Here is a 15,822-nt window from a genome sequence, read left to right on the forward strand (position 1 = left end):
AGGAAACTATCGAGAAACTCGACGAGCCAAAAAGAGAGCAAGTTCTCTATTTCCTCGACGGGAATGGAGAAACTTGCCTTGTCGAGTTCCTCGACAGCCTAACAAGGAACTCGACAAGGAAAATGATGTGTTTCGCCCGTCGAGTTCCTCGGTCGCGTGTACGAGGCTTAAGGTGTTGTAGGGCATTTAGAAAATATCCTGCTTGCTGAAGTTTAGGTGTGCTCTCTTTGGGAATAATGTTTAGGGGGAAGCAAGCCTATATATTTTTTTTATATATTATAAGGTACCACATCCCAAAATAGTCAAGACATAGATCAACCCTACCTACAGGAGCTACAGGACTTTGGAGGCACTATCCATCACAACTTTATTTTACCAGTAAACAGGGTAAAACATTTTTTTTATTGTAATCATTTAAATATTTAAAAAATATTTTCCATAAAATATATAAAGAGTGCTACTCATCACATACATATGCAAAATGTACATGATTTCTCCAAAATACCTCAATACTGGGTAATTTAGCGTAGATATTCAGATGCATATCACGTTACCATTGTGTTTTTTAAATAGGTATCCGGATACAAATTCTCAATGCGTTTCTTGGGTCTGCTCCCACTTTTTAGGACAAAATTAGAGATATATATATCTTAAAGTGGATGTAAACCCCAATTTTTTTTTTATTTTTTATGTCACAATGTAGAGAATACGATTTCCTATCATCTGTGCCCAGTCTTGCCACACAGAGTTAATCAAGCGCTGAGCAATCCTATTTTTATTGTTCAGTGAAAAAAACAGACTTCCAGATAAAGACCAAAGTCCTTGCTTGAGTGACAGGTTATTTACATATCTCGTACACTAGCTTGCAGACATGCACAGCTTCTTGTCTATGTATATTCTGATGGCTGTTTACACTGAACTGTGGATCACCCCATATTTTGAAAACATTTAATCAAAACACAGGAAAGAGAATTAAAAACATATTTAATAGACCAATTTCGTGGTTCGGGAGGATAAATGTAGTAAAAATGGTTCTTATCCCAAAAATCCTATACAAGTTTCAAATGGTCCCAATATACCTACCACCGTCATATATTAAAATAATTAACTCCCTCATAATGAACTACATTTGGAAAAATAAAAAACACAGGGTGTCCGCTCAAATCCTAAAACGGGCCAAGAAAAATGGAGGCTTAGCTATACCCGACATAAGATTGTATTATAATGCTTCGGTCCTCTCACGGGTTATAGAATGGGCTAAAGAATCCCAGGACAAAAGATGGATAAATATTGAATGCACATTAGCGAGGGCACAGTTAGGGAGATTAATTTGGAACCCACCACAACACAGATCCTTACACACCTCAACACACACAATTACTCATAATGCATGGAGGATCTGGGATAGATTGCACAAACAATTAAAAACAGAATTCAACTCACCCTTTATCGATTTAAAAGAAAACGAATATTTCACCCCAGGGACAAAAGAAGTAGGGGGGAATTGGATCACAAATAGAACACAGTTAAAAGATATAACACTAGATGGCAAAATTAGGTCACTTCACGATATTAAATATAGGACTGGAATTAGGGCGCTCGACGAGTGGAGATACTTGCAGTTAGTGTCATTCGTCAAGCACCTACCACATCCTTTGAGGTCACAAGAGGATTATACCTTATTGGAACAATTGTGTAGCATCGAAAGCTCAAAGGGAAATATATCTAAAATCTATAGTTACTTGCTGAGAACGGAAGAGTTGGACACGCTTAAATACATCCAAAAATGGGAAACAGACTTAGGGGTCCCAAGGGGGAAAACGACCATAGGAAGAATCCTGAAAATGACTCACACCTCGGCAGTAGATGTAAGAACTGCCGAGATGAACTTCAAATGTTTGACGAGGTGGTACGCCACCCCAGACAAAATGGCAAAATTCAGAGGGGGAGAGTCAGAGAAATGCTGGAGAGGTTGTGAGTCTAGAGGAACAATGGCACACCTTTGGTGGGACTGCTTGAAAATTAAAGCTTACTGGAAAAAAATCTTGGCCCTTATAAAGGTAATAACAAAAAAAGAAGTGGAAGATAACCCATGGGTAGTGCTCTTTCATGGGGGGGAGATTCCAGAGAAGGAGTATAAGGGTTCACTGATCCCTCATTTGTTGAACGCGGTGAAACGTTTGATTCCCCTTAAATGGAGAGACGCGAAAAGTCCGCAAATGTGGGAGTGGATCGACTCCGTAGAGGACACTTATAGGAGAGAGAAATTAAAATACGGGAGCTATAAACACAAGGTAGGGGAAAAGGATATATGGGTACCCTGGTTGGAATTTAAAAAGTCCTGGAGGTTCGCAGAAAACCTGAGAGAGGAATAGTAACGCATTTTTCAATTAAGGGAATGAATTCTTATAGTGGAGTCGTGGGATGGTCAAGGGCGGGGGTGGGTAGGGGGGGGAGGGGGGATTTAGTCTTGGGAGGGGGGAAATGGGGGGTTGGGTATTTCTTTGTCACGCAGATAAAACCTTTTAAAAATTCCGTACTCACTATAAAAGAGTGAGTTTTAAACGGTGAGGAAAAAAAAAAAAAAAAAAAAAAAAAAAAAAAAAGGGAAAAGATAAAAATAAACAAATAAACAAAATAAAAATTATATAAACTTGCAAAAGAAATACACCACAAATGATGCTAAACCAGATGTAGAGACGGAATTATGAATAAAATCATGAGCAAGTCTCTCGCTGTGGTGAAGTCTGAAGTGGCAAAAAAAAAAAAAAAAAAACACAGGAAAGACAGCCAATCCTGGGAGAGCTGGACGGGAGAGGAGAGGAGGAGAGGGGAGGGGGATGTGAATTGTGCACTTTACAGAAGCTGTGCATGTCTGCAAGCTAGTGCACGAGATATGTAAATAACCTGTCACTCAAGCAAGGACTTTGGTCTTTATCTGGAAGTCTGTTTTATTTCACTGGGCACAGATGATAGGAAATCTTTGGGTTTACATCCACTTTAAGAGCAGCAAGAATTTTACAAATACATTTACAAATGTGCATATTAAAAGCAAAACAATGTCCCTAGTGTAATGTCAGCCATCCAGTGGAGGAGCCTGGTCGTAGAGCCGGAGAGAGGGAAGCAGTCACATGCAACCTTATGTTATAGTCCCACTTTTTGACAGACAGGATGGCTCCTTAGGCATCCACATGGACAGGACGCTATAGCATTGTGCTTCCTGCAGTTTGGGTTTATAAATAGGTTGTCTGAAGACAGATTTCCCAGTTCAGCTTGGAAGGAAACATGTGAGAGAACCAAAGCAGGGGAGCTGAGAAATGCATGAGCAGAACATTAAAGAAACTGTAGCCATCAGAGGTCTAGACTTGCGCACCAACATTTGGGACGATTTACCAAAAGAATAGAGGGTGTTCACCTAGCGAGGTAAATGTTCACTTTGCAAAGTGAATGTTGGTAAATAAGGTGATGCTGTGTTTGAATACCCAAACGTGTTTTCGGGAAATTAACAGATTTTTGCTAGCCAATAATTGGGTATTCAAAATGAACAAAGCTTCACCTCAATCATCAAACTCACACTTTACTAGGTAAAGGTAAACAGGGTATTTTGAAATCCATGTTCATCACAAGAAACAACAAAACAGAATCATTTAGTAAAAGTGAATGAAGACCTCCAAAATCACATCTCAGTTGATCTCAAAATGCATAAAAACATGCATTAAATCACACACGATATTGCTTGCCTTGCAGTTACATCTGGTGTGAATGAGTCCTAAAGGATGTACCTATTAATTTTTAAATCTAATAGGAAGTCTGTTATCATTTGTGTATATAATGCCTATACATTGGGGTTTATTTACTAAAGGAAAATCCACTCTGCACTACAAGTGCACTTGGAAGTGTCGTCTCTGTAGATCTGAGGGGGACATGCAAGGAAAATAAAAAACATAATTTTTGCTTGTACATGATTGGATGATAAAATCAGCAGAGCTTCCCCTCATTTCAGATCTTCCACTCAGATCTAAAGTGATTGCACTTCCAAGTGCACTTTCAATGCATTTGTTGTGCAAAGTGGATTTGCCTTTAGTAAAAAAAAAACATTGTCTATATATTCCACACACTGAGCCTGCATACACCTGTATAGGGTGAAGCGCGCTTGCTGCGGCCGCTGCCTGACCACCCAAAGATCAGTCGCTTGATACGGATCTGAGTCTCCATAATCTGAGGCCAACCCTACTGTGGCTCTGTGCACCTTGGTTGCATTTTCTGTTGGATTATTATACATTGCTGTCTTTTATCTGCAATCTGGTAAGCTGCTTTCCATGTGGTGGTGGTGTCCACGGATGTCAAGCGCACCTGGATGTTGTTCGTCCTGAGTTTTATTACCTGAGGCGTCCATTCAATATTCAACATTCAATTGGACTTTGTTCATACTGTCATATTTATACCAGCCTTGCTTGCTGAGTATATGTATTTGTTGGCGCAATTTTCTCTTTTCTCTATATATTCTGAAAGAAATAAAGTTAGCACAAATTTAAATAGAAAAAAGAAAAGTAATGGTAGAATGTTCAAGACATGCTTATTAGCTTATTAACCCCCTTAGCGGTATCCCCGAGCGTGACTCGGGGGGGGGGGTTTCCATGTTAGGATCGGTATCCCCGAGTCACGCTCGGGGTAGATGTGCAGAGCGTGCAGCGGCGCAGCTTACCTTTCGCAGCATCCACAGACAGGGATTTACCTAGTGGTCTGCCCAGTGCCCTACATGTACTTTTATATAATAAAAACTGGCCCAGATTCAAGAAGCAATTGCGTCTGCGTAACCATAGTTACGCAGCGCAATTGCTTACTTGCGCAGGCGTAACGACTTCTACTGATTCAGAGAGCTCGTTACGCCGACTGCAGCCTAAGATACGTGTGGCATAAGGCTCTTATGCCCTCATATCTTAGGCTGCATTCTTACGCAGGCCGCTAGGTGGCGTTCCGGTAGTGGTCAGCGTATAGTATGCAAATTGCATACTAACGCCGATTCACTACCCTACGCGAGCCCTGCGTATGCAGTTTTACGTCGTTTGCGTACGTCGGTTTTTGCGTAAGGCTGCCCCTTCTAATAGCAGGGGCAGCCAATGCTAAAGTATACCCATCGTTCCAGCGTCGCGAAATTTGAAATTTACGTCGTTTGCGTAAGTGAATCGTGAATGGCGCTGGACGCCATTCACGTTCACTTTGAAGCAAATGACGTCCTTGCGATGTCATTTACCGCAATGCACGTCGGGAAAGTTTCCCTATTGAGCATGCGCCCTACGCTCGGCGCGGAAACGCGCCTAATTTAAATGATTCACGCCCCCTACGGGATCATTTAAATTGCGCGCGCTTACGCCGGGCATTTTGCCGGAGCGCCCACGCAATTTACGGAGCTACTGCTCAGTGAATCGCGGGTAGCGCAGAAAATTTGCGGGGGCGCAGGGCAAAAACGGTGCCCTGCGCCTACGTAAAAAAAGCGCAAGGCTACCTGATTCTGGGCCACTGTTCTTTCTGCCTGGAAACTGTAGATTGTCCATAGCAACCAAAAGTGTCCCTTTGTGTCAAAAACGGTTTTAGAGCAGCTAGAAAACAGCGATAATAAATTATAATCACTTGCAGAATTGTGCGATAGCGATTTGTGGGGAAATTCGTCATAAAAAAATAAAAGTAATGACAGCGACAATTCTGCAACTGAGCAAATTTCAGTGATTTTGAGTTGATTACATTATTGAATAAATTTTATTATAGTTATATTATTATTTGTTATAATTATTTATAATTATTTATTATATTATAATTTTGTTTTTAAAAAAAATTCATACTCGGGATGCCTACTAGACTCTTGTTTGGTCAGATTTAAATGAGTTATTCCTAAGAATTGCAGGCCTACAGTATAAAACGCTGAATTTCTTTGCAAAATAATAGTACCGCTTTTGGTACATAATTCCAGACAGAATCATACCGCCAGGGAGGTTAAATCTAAGAGCCCATTCACACCTCCGCGTCAAAACGCCTGACGCCGGACGCTCGTGCCGCTGGAGGGGAGAATTCCCATTGCTGTCTATTGAGATGGTTCACATCTCATAGACGCCGTACGCCTGTCGCTTGAAAAAAAGTCCCGGACCCTTTTTTTCAGGCGACATTGGCGTTCGGCCATACAAAGCAATGGGAAGGCTTTGTTAAAAAAAAAAAAAAAAATTACTCACTCCCGGCAAAATACGCCGCGTACACGGCGTATCTTGTCGCGGAGGTGTGAATGCAGCCTTAATCTTTCTCTTAAAATCTGTTTTCACGTGTCAAATATGCTTATTTTCCCGTAGAGTCACATTTTTGTGTCTTAAGCAGATTTTGTCATCATTTTGTGTATGTTCCTCTCTGCCTAAAGGGAAGAAAGAACCATACTAGAAGCTGCTAGCAATGGGGCCTCTACCTCTGTGGGACTGGTTGCCAATATTGCTGCCAATCTGATTGCATTCATGGCCTTGCTTGAATTTGTCAACTCTGCTTTCTCCTGGATTGGAGGAATGGTGAACTATCCTAAACTTACTCTACAGGTAAGCCAACACTAACAATGGTATCTCTTTTGGATTGTCTGATTCGATTCACTTGCAGTAAGGTATGCAGCTGTTTTTAGTGTCCATAATTTAGATATTGTTCACAGCACCAGTACAAGGGCCACTTTAACCACTTCAGCCCGGGAAGGATTTACCCACTTCCTGACCAGGCCATTTTTTGTGATATGGCACGGCATCGCTTAAACTGACAATTGCGCGGTTGTGAAATTCATTTTTTTCCCCACAAATAGAGCTTTCTTTTGGTGGTATTTGATCACCTCTGTGGTTTTTATTTTTTGCGCTATAATCAAAAAAAGAGCGACAATTAAAAAATATATATATATTTTTTTACTTTATGCTATAATAAATAATACCCCCCCCCCCAAAAAAAAAATCTTCCTCAGTTTAGGCCGATATGTATTCGTCTACATATTTTTGGTACAAAAATCACAATTAACGTATATTGATTGGTTTGTGCAAAAGTTAGTGTCTACAAAATAGGGGATAGATTTATGGCATTTTTATTATTATAATTTTTTTTACTAGTTATGGTGGTGATCTGCGATTTTTAGCCGGACTGATCGGACACTTTTGACACTTTTTTGGGACCAGTGACATTTATACAGCGGTCAGTGCTATAAAATTGCACTGATTACTGTATAAATGACACTGTCAGGGACGGGGGCACTCAAAGGGTTAAATGTTCCCTAGGGAGGTGCTTTCTAACTGTGACTGGAGTGAACTGACAGGGGGTAGAGAGATCGCTGTTTCTGATCACTAGGAACAGACAATCTTACTCTATACTCCCCTGACAGAACTGGGATCTGCTTTGTTTACACTGGCAGATCCCCGTTCTGCGTCTCTGTAGAGCGATCGTGGGTGGCCGGCGGACATCGAGTCTGCTGTACTCGCTGATTGGCCCACAGAACGCCCGACGTACAATGACGGCGGCTGGTCGGGAACTGCTTAACTAAAGCTAGTCATATGGGCTTATATTTGCATTATAAACTTTGCTAGCAGTAACTGTGAGCCCATCTAATTGAATGTGTTTGCTAAATATTAACTCACAATAAGCACTTACTAAAATATAAGATAGCATCCCTATATGCTTTGTTGCCGCAAATGAAACATTGCTTTACTTCTGAGATTTACTTAACAAACATTTATCTTTCCCAGCTGATTCTATCCTACATATTCATGCCTGTGGCCTTCATGATGGGGGTACGGTGGGATGAGGCTGGCCCAGTTGGTGAGATGCTGGGAACAAAGATCATTCTGAATGAGTTTGTGGCATATAGAATACTGGCTGATTACAAAGCTAAACGGCTTGAAGGTGTTGAGGAATGGGTAGGCGACTCCAGGCAGTGGATAACGGTAAGTAGAGCAACTGTGGTGAAACCATATTTTAAACATATATGTAATATGTAAAGCTGCAAAATAAATAAAAATAGACAAGAAATCATTGTCATAAATAGAGATAAGTGAAAATTTGTGAAAAGCTTGTAAAAATTCAGACTCCATGCTTTCATAAATAGGTTTGGTAGCAGAAAGCAGATATCTGCTCTCTGTTATACACCACAAACCAGCAAGAAAACTGCTTCTTGCCGAGATTACCGTTGGTGTGTACGAGGCATTCAGGATTCTCGTCAGGAAATCTGGCCAGAATCTTGTCGAGATTCTTGTCGGCCTGTTTCCCAACGAGAAACCCGAGAGTGTGTATTCTTACCTGTCGCAGTGGAGCTCGAAATGACTTTGACGCATGCGCGGCAGCTTCCACGAAATGGGTAGGGTGAAGCAAGATGGCGGCGACGGCATCGAATGTGACGAGTGCATGCTCGTCATACGCAATGACGTCACCGCGTTCTTTCCTTTCAAGAGAACCGCGGTTCTTTTGAAACGAAAGTCTGTACATTCGGGCGGCAAGAGTTTCTTGCCAAGAATCTCGTCAGGGAAAACGACGGGTTTTTCTTGATGAGATTCTCGGTCGTGTGTACGAGGCTTTAGGCTTCATTCACACAGACGAACAGGTACAGACAGCAAAAAGAGATGCTAATGTTGGAAGCTTGCATCTAATACTTGGAGCATCCTGGAGTGTTCAGGTGATCACTTCTGTGGGATTTTTTGTGGCAGTCTTTGGGGATGTCAGCATATCCTATTATTATTATAATTATTATACAGGATTTATATTGCGCCAACAGCTTGTGCAATGTTTTACAACATGATTTCAGTTACAATACAATTAAATACAAGAGGAATTAGAGGACCCTGCTTGTTAGAGCTTACAATCGAAAAGGAAGGGTCAAGTGATACAAAAGGTAATAACTGTGGAGGATGAGCTGATGGAAAAAGTGGAAATACAGATGTTCGGTGGAGGTGGGATAGGCTTCTCTGAAGAGAGGGATCACCTAAAAAGTGGACAGAGCAGGAGATAGCCGGACAGATTTAGGTAGGGAGTTCCATAGGATGGGAGAGGCTCTGGAAAAGTCTTGAAGGCAAGCATGCGAGGAGGTGACAAGGCAGCTAGTGAGCATGAGCCTTGGGTATAGTTAAGGAAAACAATTTGGTTGGTATTTTGAGACTAGCTTAGTGATTTAGCTGGGGGCCAAATTGTGGATTTTTTAATTTATTATTTATTTACTGTTGGTATTTTAGGTTTAATTCGTTGGGTGAGTGGCAGCCAGTGGAGGGATTAATAGAGAGGGATAGCAGACACTGAACAGTTGGTAAGGTGGACGCATCTGGCAAGGCGTTAAAATTAAGAATACTGTGAAAACGACACTGCATTTTTAACCCCTTACCACCACCTGCTATCAGTCCTTAATGCTGGGAACAGATGCAGGCTTTCCGATCATGAGACTGCTGTAATTGGCTGATAAAATAGAAAATCTCTTCTCTGATGAAACGCAGGTCAGTGTCCAGATCTGAACCTAGTAGCTCTCCCCCACTTTGTGTCTCTATGCCCCATGTTGGCATGGTGTCCACCGTAGAACCTACGATGGCAAGGCAGTGTAGGACTGGCCAGAAGATGGATTACTTTGATGCAGTTGGTCAGCTTAAACATGGATTGCAATATATGTGAGCTAAACATCCCTGTTTTTTAAATGATAGAGACAGAACATCAACCAAAAATCCAGAAAAAACACATGATACATGATGTTATAATGTATAATAAACTAAGTATTTGATCCCCAAGCAAAACATGATTTGGTACTTGGCAGAGAAACCCTTGTTGGCAAGCACAGAGGTAAGACGTTTCTTGTAGTTGGTGACCAGGTTTGCACACATCTCAGAATGGATTTTGGTCCACTCTTCTTTACAGATCTTCTCTAAATCATTAAGGTTTCTTGGCTGTCACTTGGCAACTCAAAGTTTCTGCTCCCTCCTTACATTTTCTATAGGATTAAAGTCTGAAGATTGGCTAGGCCACTACATGGCCTTAATGTGCTTCTTCTTGAGCCACTGCCTTGTTGCCTTGGTGGTATGTTTTGGCTCATTGTCATGCTGGAAGACCCATCCATGACTCATCTTCAGTGTTCTGGCTGAGGGAAGAAGGTTCTCATCCAATATTTTGCAATACATGGTCCTGTCCATTAGCCCCTCAACAGCCCCAATGCATATTGTTTCCACCTCCCTGCTTGACTGTAAGACACGGCGAGTCAAATTAATGCAGAGGAGCTAAATTTTAGTCTCATCTGACCAAAGCACTTTCTCCCAATCTTTCTCTGCATCATTTTAGATGTTCATTGGCAAACTTCAGATGGGCCAATACATTCTTGAGGAGGGAGACCTTGCGAGCGCTACAGGATTTCAATCCATGGTGGCATATTGTGTTACCAATGGTTTGTTTGGTGACTGTGGTCCAAAATGCGTTGAGATCATTCTCTAGCTCCTCCTGTGTAGTTCTGGGTTGGTCCTTCACCTTTCTCATGATCATCCTTTCCCCAATGAGGCGAAATCTTGCATGGAGCTCCAGACAGAGAGCAATTGATGGTTATTTTGTATTTCTTCCATTTGCGAATAATCGCTCCAACAATTGTCTCCTTATCACCAAGCTTCTTGGTGATGGTCTTGTAGCCCATTCCAGCCTTGAGCAGGTTTACAATCTTGTCCCTGACATCCTTTGACAGCTCTTTCGTCTTGCCCATGATGGAGCAGTTTGAATGGAAGAAAGAGATTTTATTTACAGGTGTCTTTTATACACACAACAAGTTATTGTTAGGAGCACCTTTTTAAATTGAAAGGACCTACATGTGTACCACAGCAGCCAGTCTATGTGAGCCAGAGTTATTGTTGGATGGTACTGGATCAAATACGTATTTTACTCACTGAACGGAAACTCAATATATAACATTTGTGTATTTTCTTGATTTTTGGTTGATAGTCTCTATCGTTTAAAATACACCTATGATAACAATTATAGACCCTTCATTTCTTTGTAAGTGGGCTAACTTACAAAATCTGCAGGTAATCAAATTAATATTTTACCTACTGTAACATTATAGTAACATTTTATCCCAGATAAGGGGGCCCTAAACATTTTCTATATTGAGCTGAAAAGCTATGTACAACATAAGGAAATACATCATTTATCAGCTGGAAAACAGCCGAGGGTGCAAAGACAAATTGAGAGTCTCATACAGTCCAAAAAACCCAGTCTGATATGTCTGCTCTAAATGATGACATTTTTGTGGCATCACTATGATTTTGTAATCTATATGTTTATCCTGAGTGAGTGACTAAAAAAAATACTGATTCAAAAGACAGTCAGGCAACTAGCATCTTCACAAAGAAGTCATCAGTGATAGACTCCATATTTCTCTCACTATAGGTCAATAAAACAGTTGTTTATTGAAATCGTATTTATTAATAATGGCATAAACTTGTCTTTTTGCCAGGAGCATGTCCTAAAACTATTTTTGTTTTACAGGAGAGAGCGGAGGTCATCACTACCTTTGCCTTATGTGGATTTGCCAATATTAGCTCCATTGGCATCATGTTAGGAGGATTATGTAAGGTTACATTTTGTAAAAGTCATGCTGAATCAATATCCCAAAGATCTATTTTTTGATTTGCAAAATTTTCAAAAGTACCTTATCATGCCATCAAATTTTTTTTTTTTGCATCACACAGCTACCATGGCACCTCAACGGAAAAGCGATCTATCCAAGGTTGTGGTGAGGGCTCTGATGACTGGAGCTTGTGTCTCATTTGTCAATGCTTGTATTGCAGGTATATTAAGTCTGTCTTCTGATGATGGTGGAAGGTCTTGTGTATGATATAGGAACAATTTGAAGGGGAGACTGCTTTTGTTTTTTTCCATTAGATGGAGTGGGAAAGATATACTTAAGATAAGATAACTTTCTGTTTTTAGGTTTAGCTTTTTTTTCCCAATGACCCCATTAAGAAGATTTTCCCTCTCATCCTGTCATTGAGACACTATACAAGAAATAGGGGGTGTGGGTGTCACAGAAGTAGTAAGGCACACACAATAATTTAAAAAAATGTGTGAAATCCCAATCTTAGTAAAAAAAAAAAAAAAAAAAACATTTCTATCAATTCCTGCCCTGACAGGAAGTACGGGTAAATCTCAATAAGGAAGTCAGCAATGAAAAACTGACAGAGGCTCTAAGCCTATCACACTTTATTAAAAACTAAAATCATTTTGGGAGGCTGGGCTAATAAGCATTTACAGAGATTCACACATATGGTGTAATATACAGCTTTGTCAGAGCTGGGAAGTTGAAAATATAGATAATCATTTACCTCTTTGCATTTATTACAAGTGCTGCATGCAGTAGTGTATTTAGGTTTTGTGCTGCCCTAGGCTTGACTAAACTCGTGCACCCCTAATTTAAATATGACCCACCCCTTTCTGTCAAGGCAACCCGCTTGCTGTTTAAGACCCTGACATTTTCGAATAGGACACTAGTTCTGAGGGCTTGGGGGGGGCAATGAATTCCCTTAATTTGCATACATTTCTTCTCACTTCCTGTTGGCTATGGGGCAGGATGTGAAGGGAAATCTCTGCAATGGGTCAGGGATGGTAAAAAAATAAACTGACATGGGGCTTTAACCCTCCCTTACTCTATCCAAAATGAGAAAAAAACTGTTGCCTATAATTCTACTTTAAGCACAAATGTCTGATAATTTTATGGAGAGGACTAAGAAGATATAACCATGCCAATAGTGAAGCAGAAACCATATAGCACAGTGAGGAAGGTTTGTGGTCCAGGATGATAGGAGAGTCAAAATAAGAAGCAGCACCTTTATAGGGGCGCTAAACTAATTTGTCTCTCAGCCCAGTCCACCCCATAAGACTGGCACTACACTAACAGTGTAGCGCAAGCCGGTGGGGACTCTTTCCATGCTGCCCCCCTGAAAAGTGCTGCCCTAGGTCTGGGCATTGTTGGCCTAGGCCAGGATACAGTGTTAGCTGCATGTCAAAGTTGGGGATTTCCATCAATAATACCAGAATACATTATTTGCCTTTGGGTACTTTATACGTTTCTTCTTCTATAGCTGGGAAATGGCCAAGCATTAACACTAGGGAAAAACTGGGAAAAATTAAGCTAGCTTGGCAGGAACTACAGGTCTATTAGATACCCCTGCCACCTAGAACACATTTCCAGGGTGCAGAGCATGTTTTTGCCAAAGCACCATTTTGCTAGAAAAAAAGTCAGGTGGTTATTGGCTGGCTAATGTTCTCCTGTTAAAATATTTTTTTTAATAATTTACGGTATTGTATTTAGTAATTTATGCACATAGTTACTTTATGAAACACAGATATTATTTCTGAGACATTTAGATCTTTTTTCTTTTGCACATCTGACCCTGAAGCATTCACTCCATGGGTGTACGTTTTGGTTCTCATACAAAATTACTTTCACTCTTTTATTTTAATGTTTGCCCAATAGTCAAAAATAACAAACCCCTTATTTTTTCCAGGAATTTTACATACCGAAAGAAATGTAAACTGTGTGGACTTCTTTGGCACCACTGAGGCTTTCCAAAATAAAACGTATAACCTTTATTTCTGCTGTAAAGATATTTATACAGGGTAAGTGTGCCTACTATCTAAAATGGATGTTACAGTGATGAATATACATTCTTATCAGGGGAAATGCACTGCTGGGGAACAGTTTTTAACCACTTCCCGACGGCTGTACGACTATTGACGGCCGCGGGGTGGTTCTAATTCTCTGAGGCGCCGTCAATAGACGTCCACCCCTTTGCTCGTTCCCCGCTCGCGCTCCCGAGCGCGCAGCGGGGAACTGCTGTGCTGGCCGTGTCCCTTGGACACAGCCAGTCACAGATCGCCGTGAACGGCCAATCGGAGCGGGCGTTTCCTAGGCGATCTGTGCGGCCAATGAGAGATGATCTCATATGTTTACATATGAGATCATCTCTCATTGCCGGCTCTCGCAGACAGTGGTGCTGTCAGGGAGAGAGGAGACGGATCTGTGTCTCTTGTACATAGAGACACAGATCGGTCACCTCCCCCCAGTCACCCCCCTTCCCCCACAGTTAGAACACTAATTAGGGTACACATTTAACCCCTTCCTCACCCCCTAGTGTTAACCCCTTCCCTGCCAGTCACATTTATACAGTAATTAGTGCATATTTATAGCACTGATTACAGTATAAATGTGAATGGAGCCAAAAATGTGTCAAAAGTGTCCGATGTGTCCGCCATAACATCGCAGTTGCAATAAAAATCGCAGATCGCCGCCATTACTAGTAAAAAAAAAAAATAATAAAAAAATAATAATTCTGTCCCTTATTTTGTAGGCGCTATAACTTTTGCGCAAACCAGTCGCTTATTGCGATTTTTTTTTACTAAAAATATGTAGAAAAATACGTATCGGCCTAGACTGAGGATAAAAAAAGTTTTTTTTTTTTTAAAATTGAGCCATTTATTATAGCAACAAGTAAAACATTTTTATTTTTTTTTTCAAAATTGTCGCTCTATTTTTGTTTATAGCGCAAAAAATAAAAACCGCAGAGGTGATCAAATACCACCAAAAGAAAGCTCTATTTGTGGGAAAAAAAGGACGTCAATTTTGTTTGGGAGCCACGTCGCACGACCGCGCAATTGTCAGTTAAAGTGACGCAGTGCCGAATCGCAAAAAGTCCTCTGGGCAGGAAGGGGGTTTAAGTGCCCAGTAAGGAAGTGGTTAATATTCTGCCTATGAGAATTGTTTAAAAAATATATTGATAGCATATGACAATCAATATGAATTAACATTTTTTTTTTCTGTTGAACTTTTCAATGTTGATTTCTTTCTTTCTTTTCTTAATACAGGTCACATGAAAATGGAACACAATTAGAGATTGTGAGACAATGTTGTAGGTTTTACAACAATACGATGTGCAATGGGTTATAAACAGATGCAACGTTTTACACTGAATTGCGGACTTTTATTATTAATGGACAAACATTCTTCACAGTTCATGATTGGGAATGACCAACTTTGATGACTGATTTCTGTGAAAGCCGATGAAGATTCATTCTACCAGTCCCTCAAAAAGCATGCACTGCAAACAATACTTCAACTACTAATGTATAAAACAACATTCCACCTCTGTGTATTTATGTCCTATGTAAATGTATACATTTTAAATTTCTTGGATGTATTGGGGCAGTGGTGTACCTAGCACACCCCCAAAAAAAGAACTGGTTTAAAGAAATAAAGCGTAACGAAAAGTTCACTGTGGCAAATAGTGGGTGTGGTCAAAATGGTATAACAGTAGGGGCCTGCTCCACCTATACTCAGTGTATGCCACATTCTTCTTGCCCACAAAATATGCTTTACTGACTGTGCCACAAATAAGCGTGTAACAGACAAACCACAGCACATTCATTTAAAAAAATAAAATAAAATTTCCATTACATATGCTTTTCTACACACAGCCTATCCTACAGAAGAATATAATGTTCTTACAGTGCAGTAGTCAGGATAATGAAATGTAAAATATATTGGGAATTAGGCACTTGCTTACTGGGCACTTATACCCCTTTGATGCCCAGGCAAATGTTTTCAGCGCTGTCACTCTTTGAATGACAATTGTGCAACATTGTACCCATATGACATTTTTATAATTTCTTTTCCACACAGAGCTTTCTTTTGGTAGTATTTATTCACCACTGGGTTTTAAATTTTTTGCTAAACAAACAAAATAGACTGAAAATTTAGAAAAAAACAAACAAAACGTTTTTCATATTTTGTTATAAGATTTTGCAAACTGTTCG

General features: G+C 40.4%; 1 protein-coding gene across 2 annotated transcripts in view; it reads left to right on the forward strand.

Moving 5' to 3' along the window:
• The window catches only part of LOC120931542 (sodium/nucleoside cotransporter 2-like), a 58,916-nt gene extending 43,630 nt beyond the window's left edge, over positions 1–15,286 (forward strand). For both annotated transcript variants that reach the window (XM_040343095.1, XM_040343096.1), the window contains 6 exons: positions 6,404–6,572; positions 7,749–7,946; positions 11,500–11,581; positions 11,703–11,801; positions 13,518–13,629; positions 14,875–15,286. In XM_040343095.1, coding sequence (XP_040199029.1) covers positions 6,404–6,572; positions 7,749–7,946; positions 11,500–11,581; positions 11,703–11,801; positions 13,518–13,629; positions 14,875–14,956 — 742 coding nt within the window. In that variant the 3' untranslated portion in view covers positions 14,957–15,286. The remainder of the gene's footprint in view (positions 1–6,403; positions 6,573–7,748; positions 7,947–11,499; positions 11,582–11,702; positions 11,802–13,517; positions 13,630–14,874) is intronic.
• The last annotated feature ends 536 nt before the right edge of the window (positions 15,287–15,822 follow it).

The sequence above is a fragment of the Rana temporaria genome, chromosome 3 (genome assembly GCF_905171775.1).
Source record: "Rana temporaria chromosome 3, aRanTem1.1, whole genome shotgun sequence".
Lineage (NCBI taxonomy): Eukaryota > Metazoa > Chordata > Amphibia > Anura > Ranidae > Rana > Rana temporaria.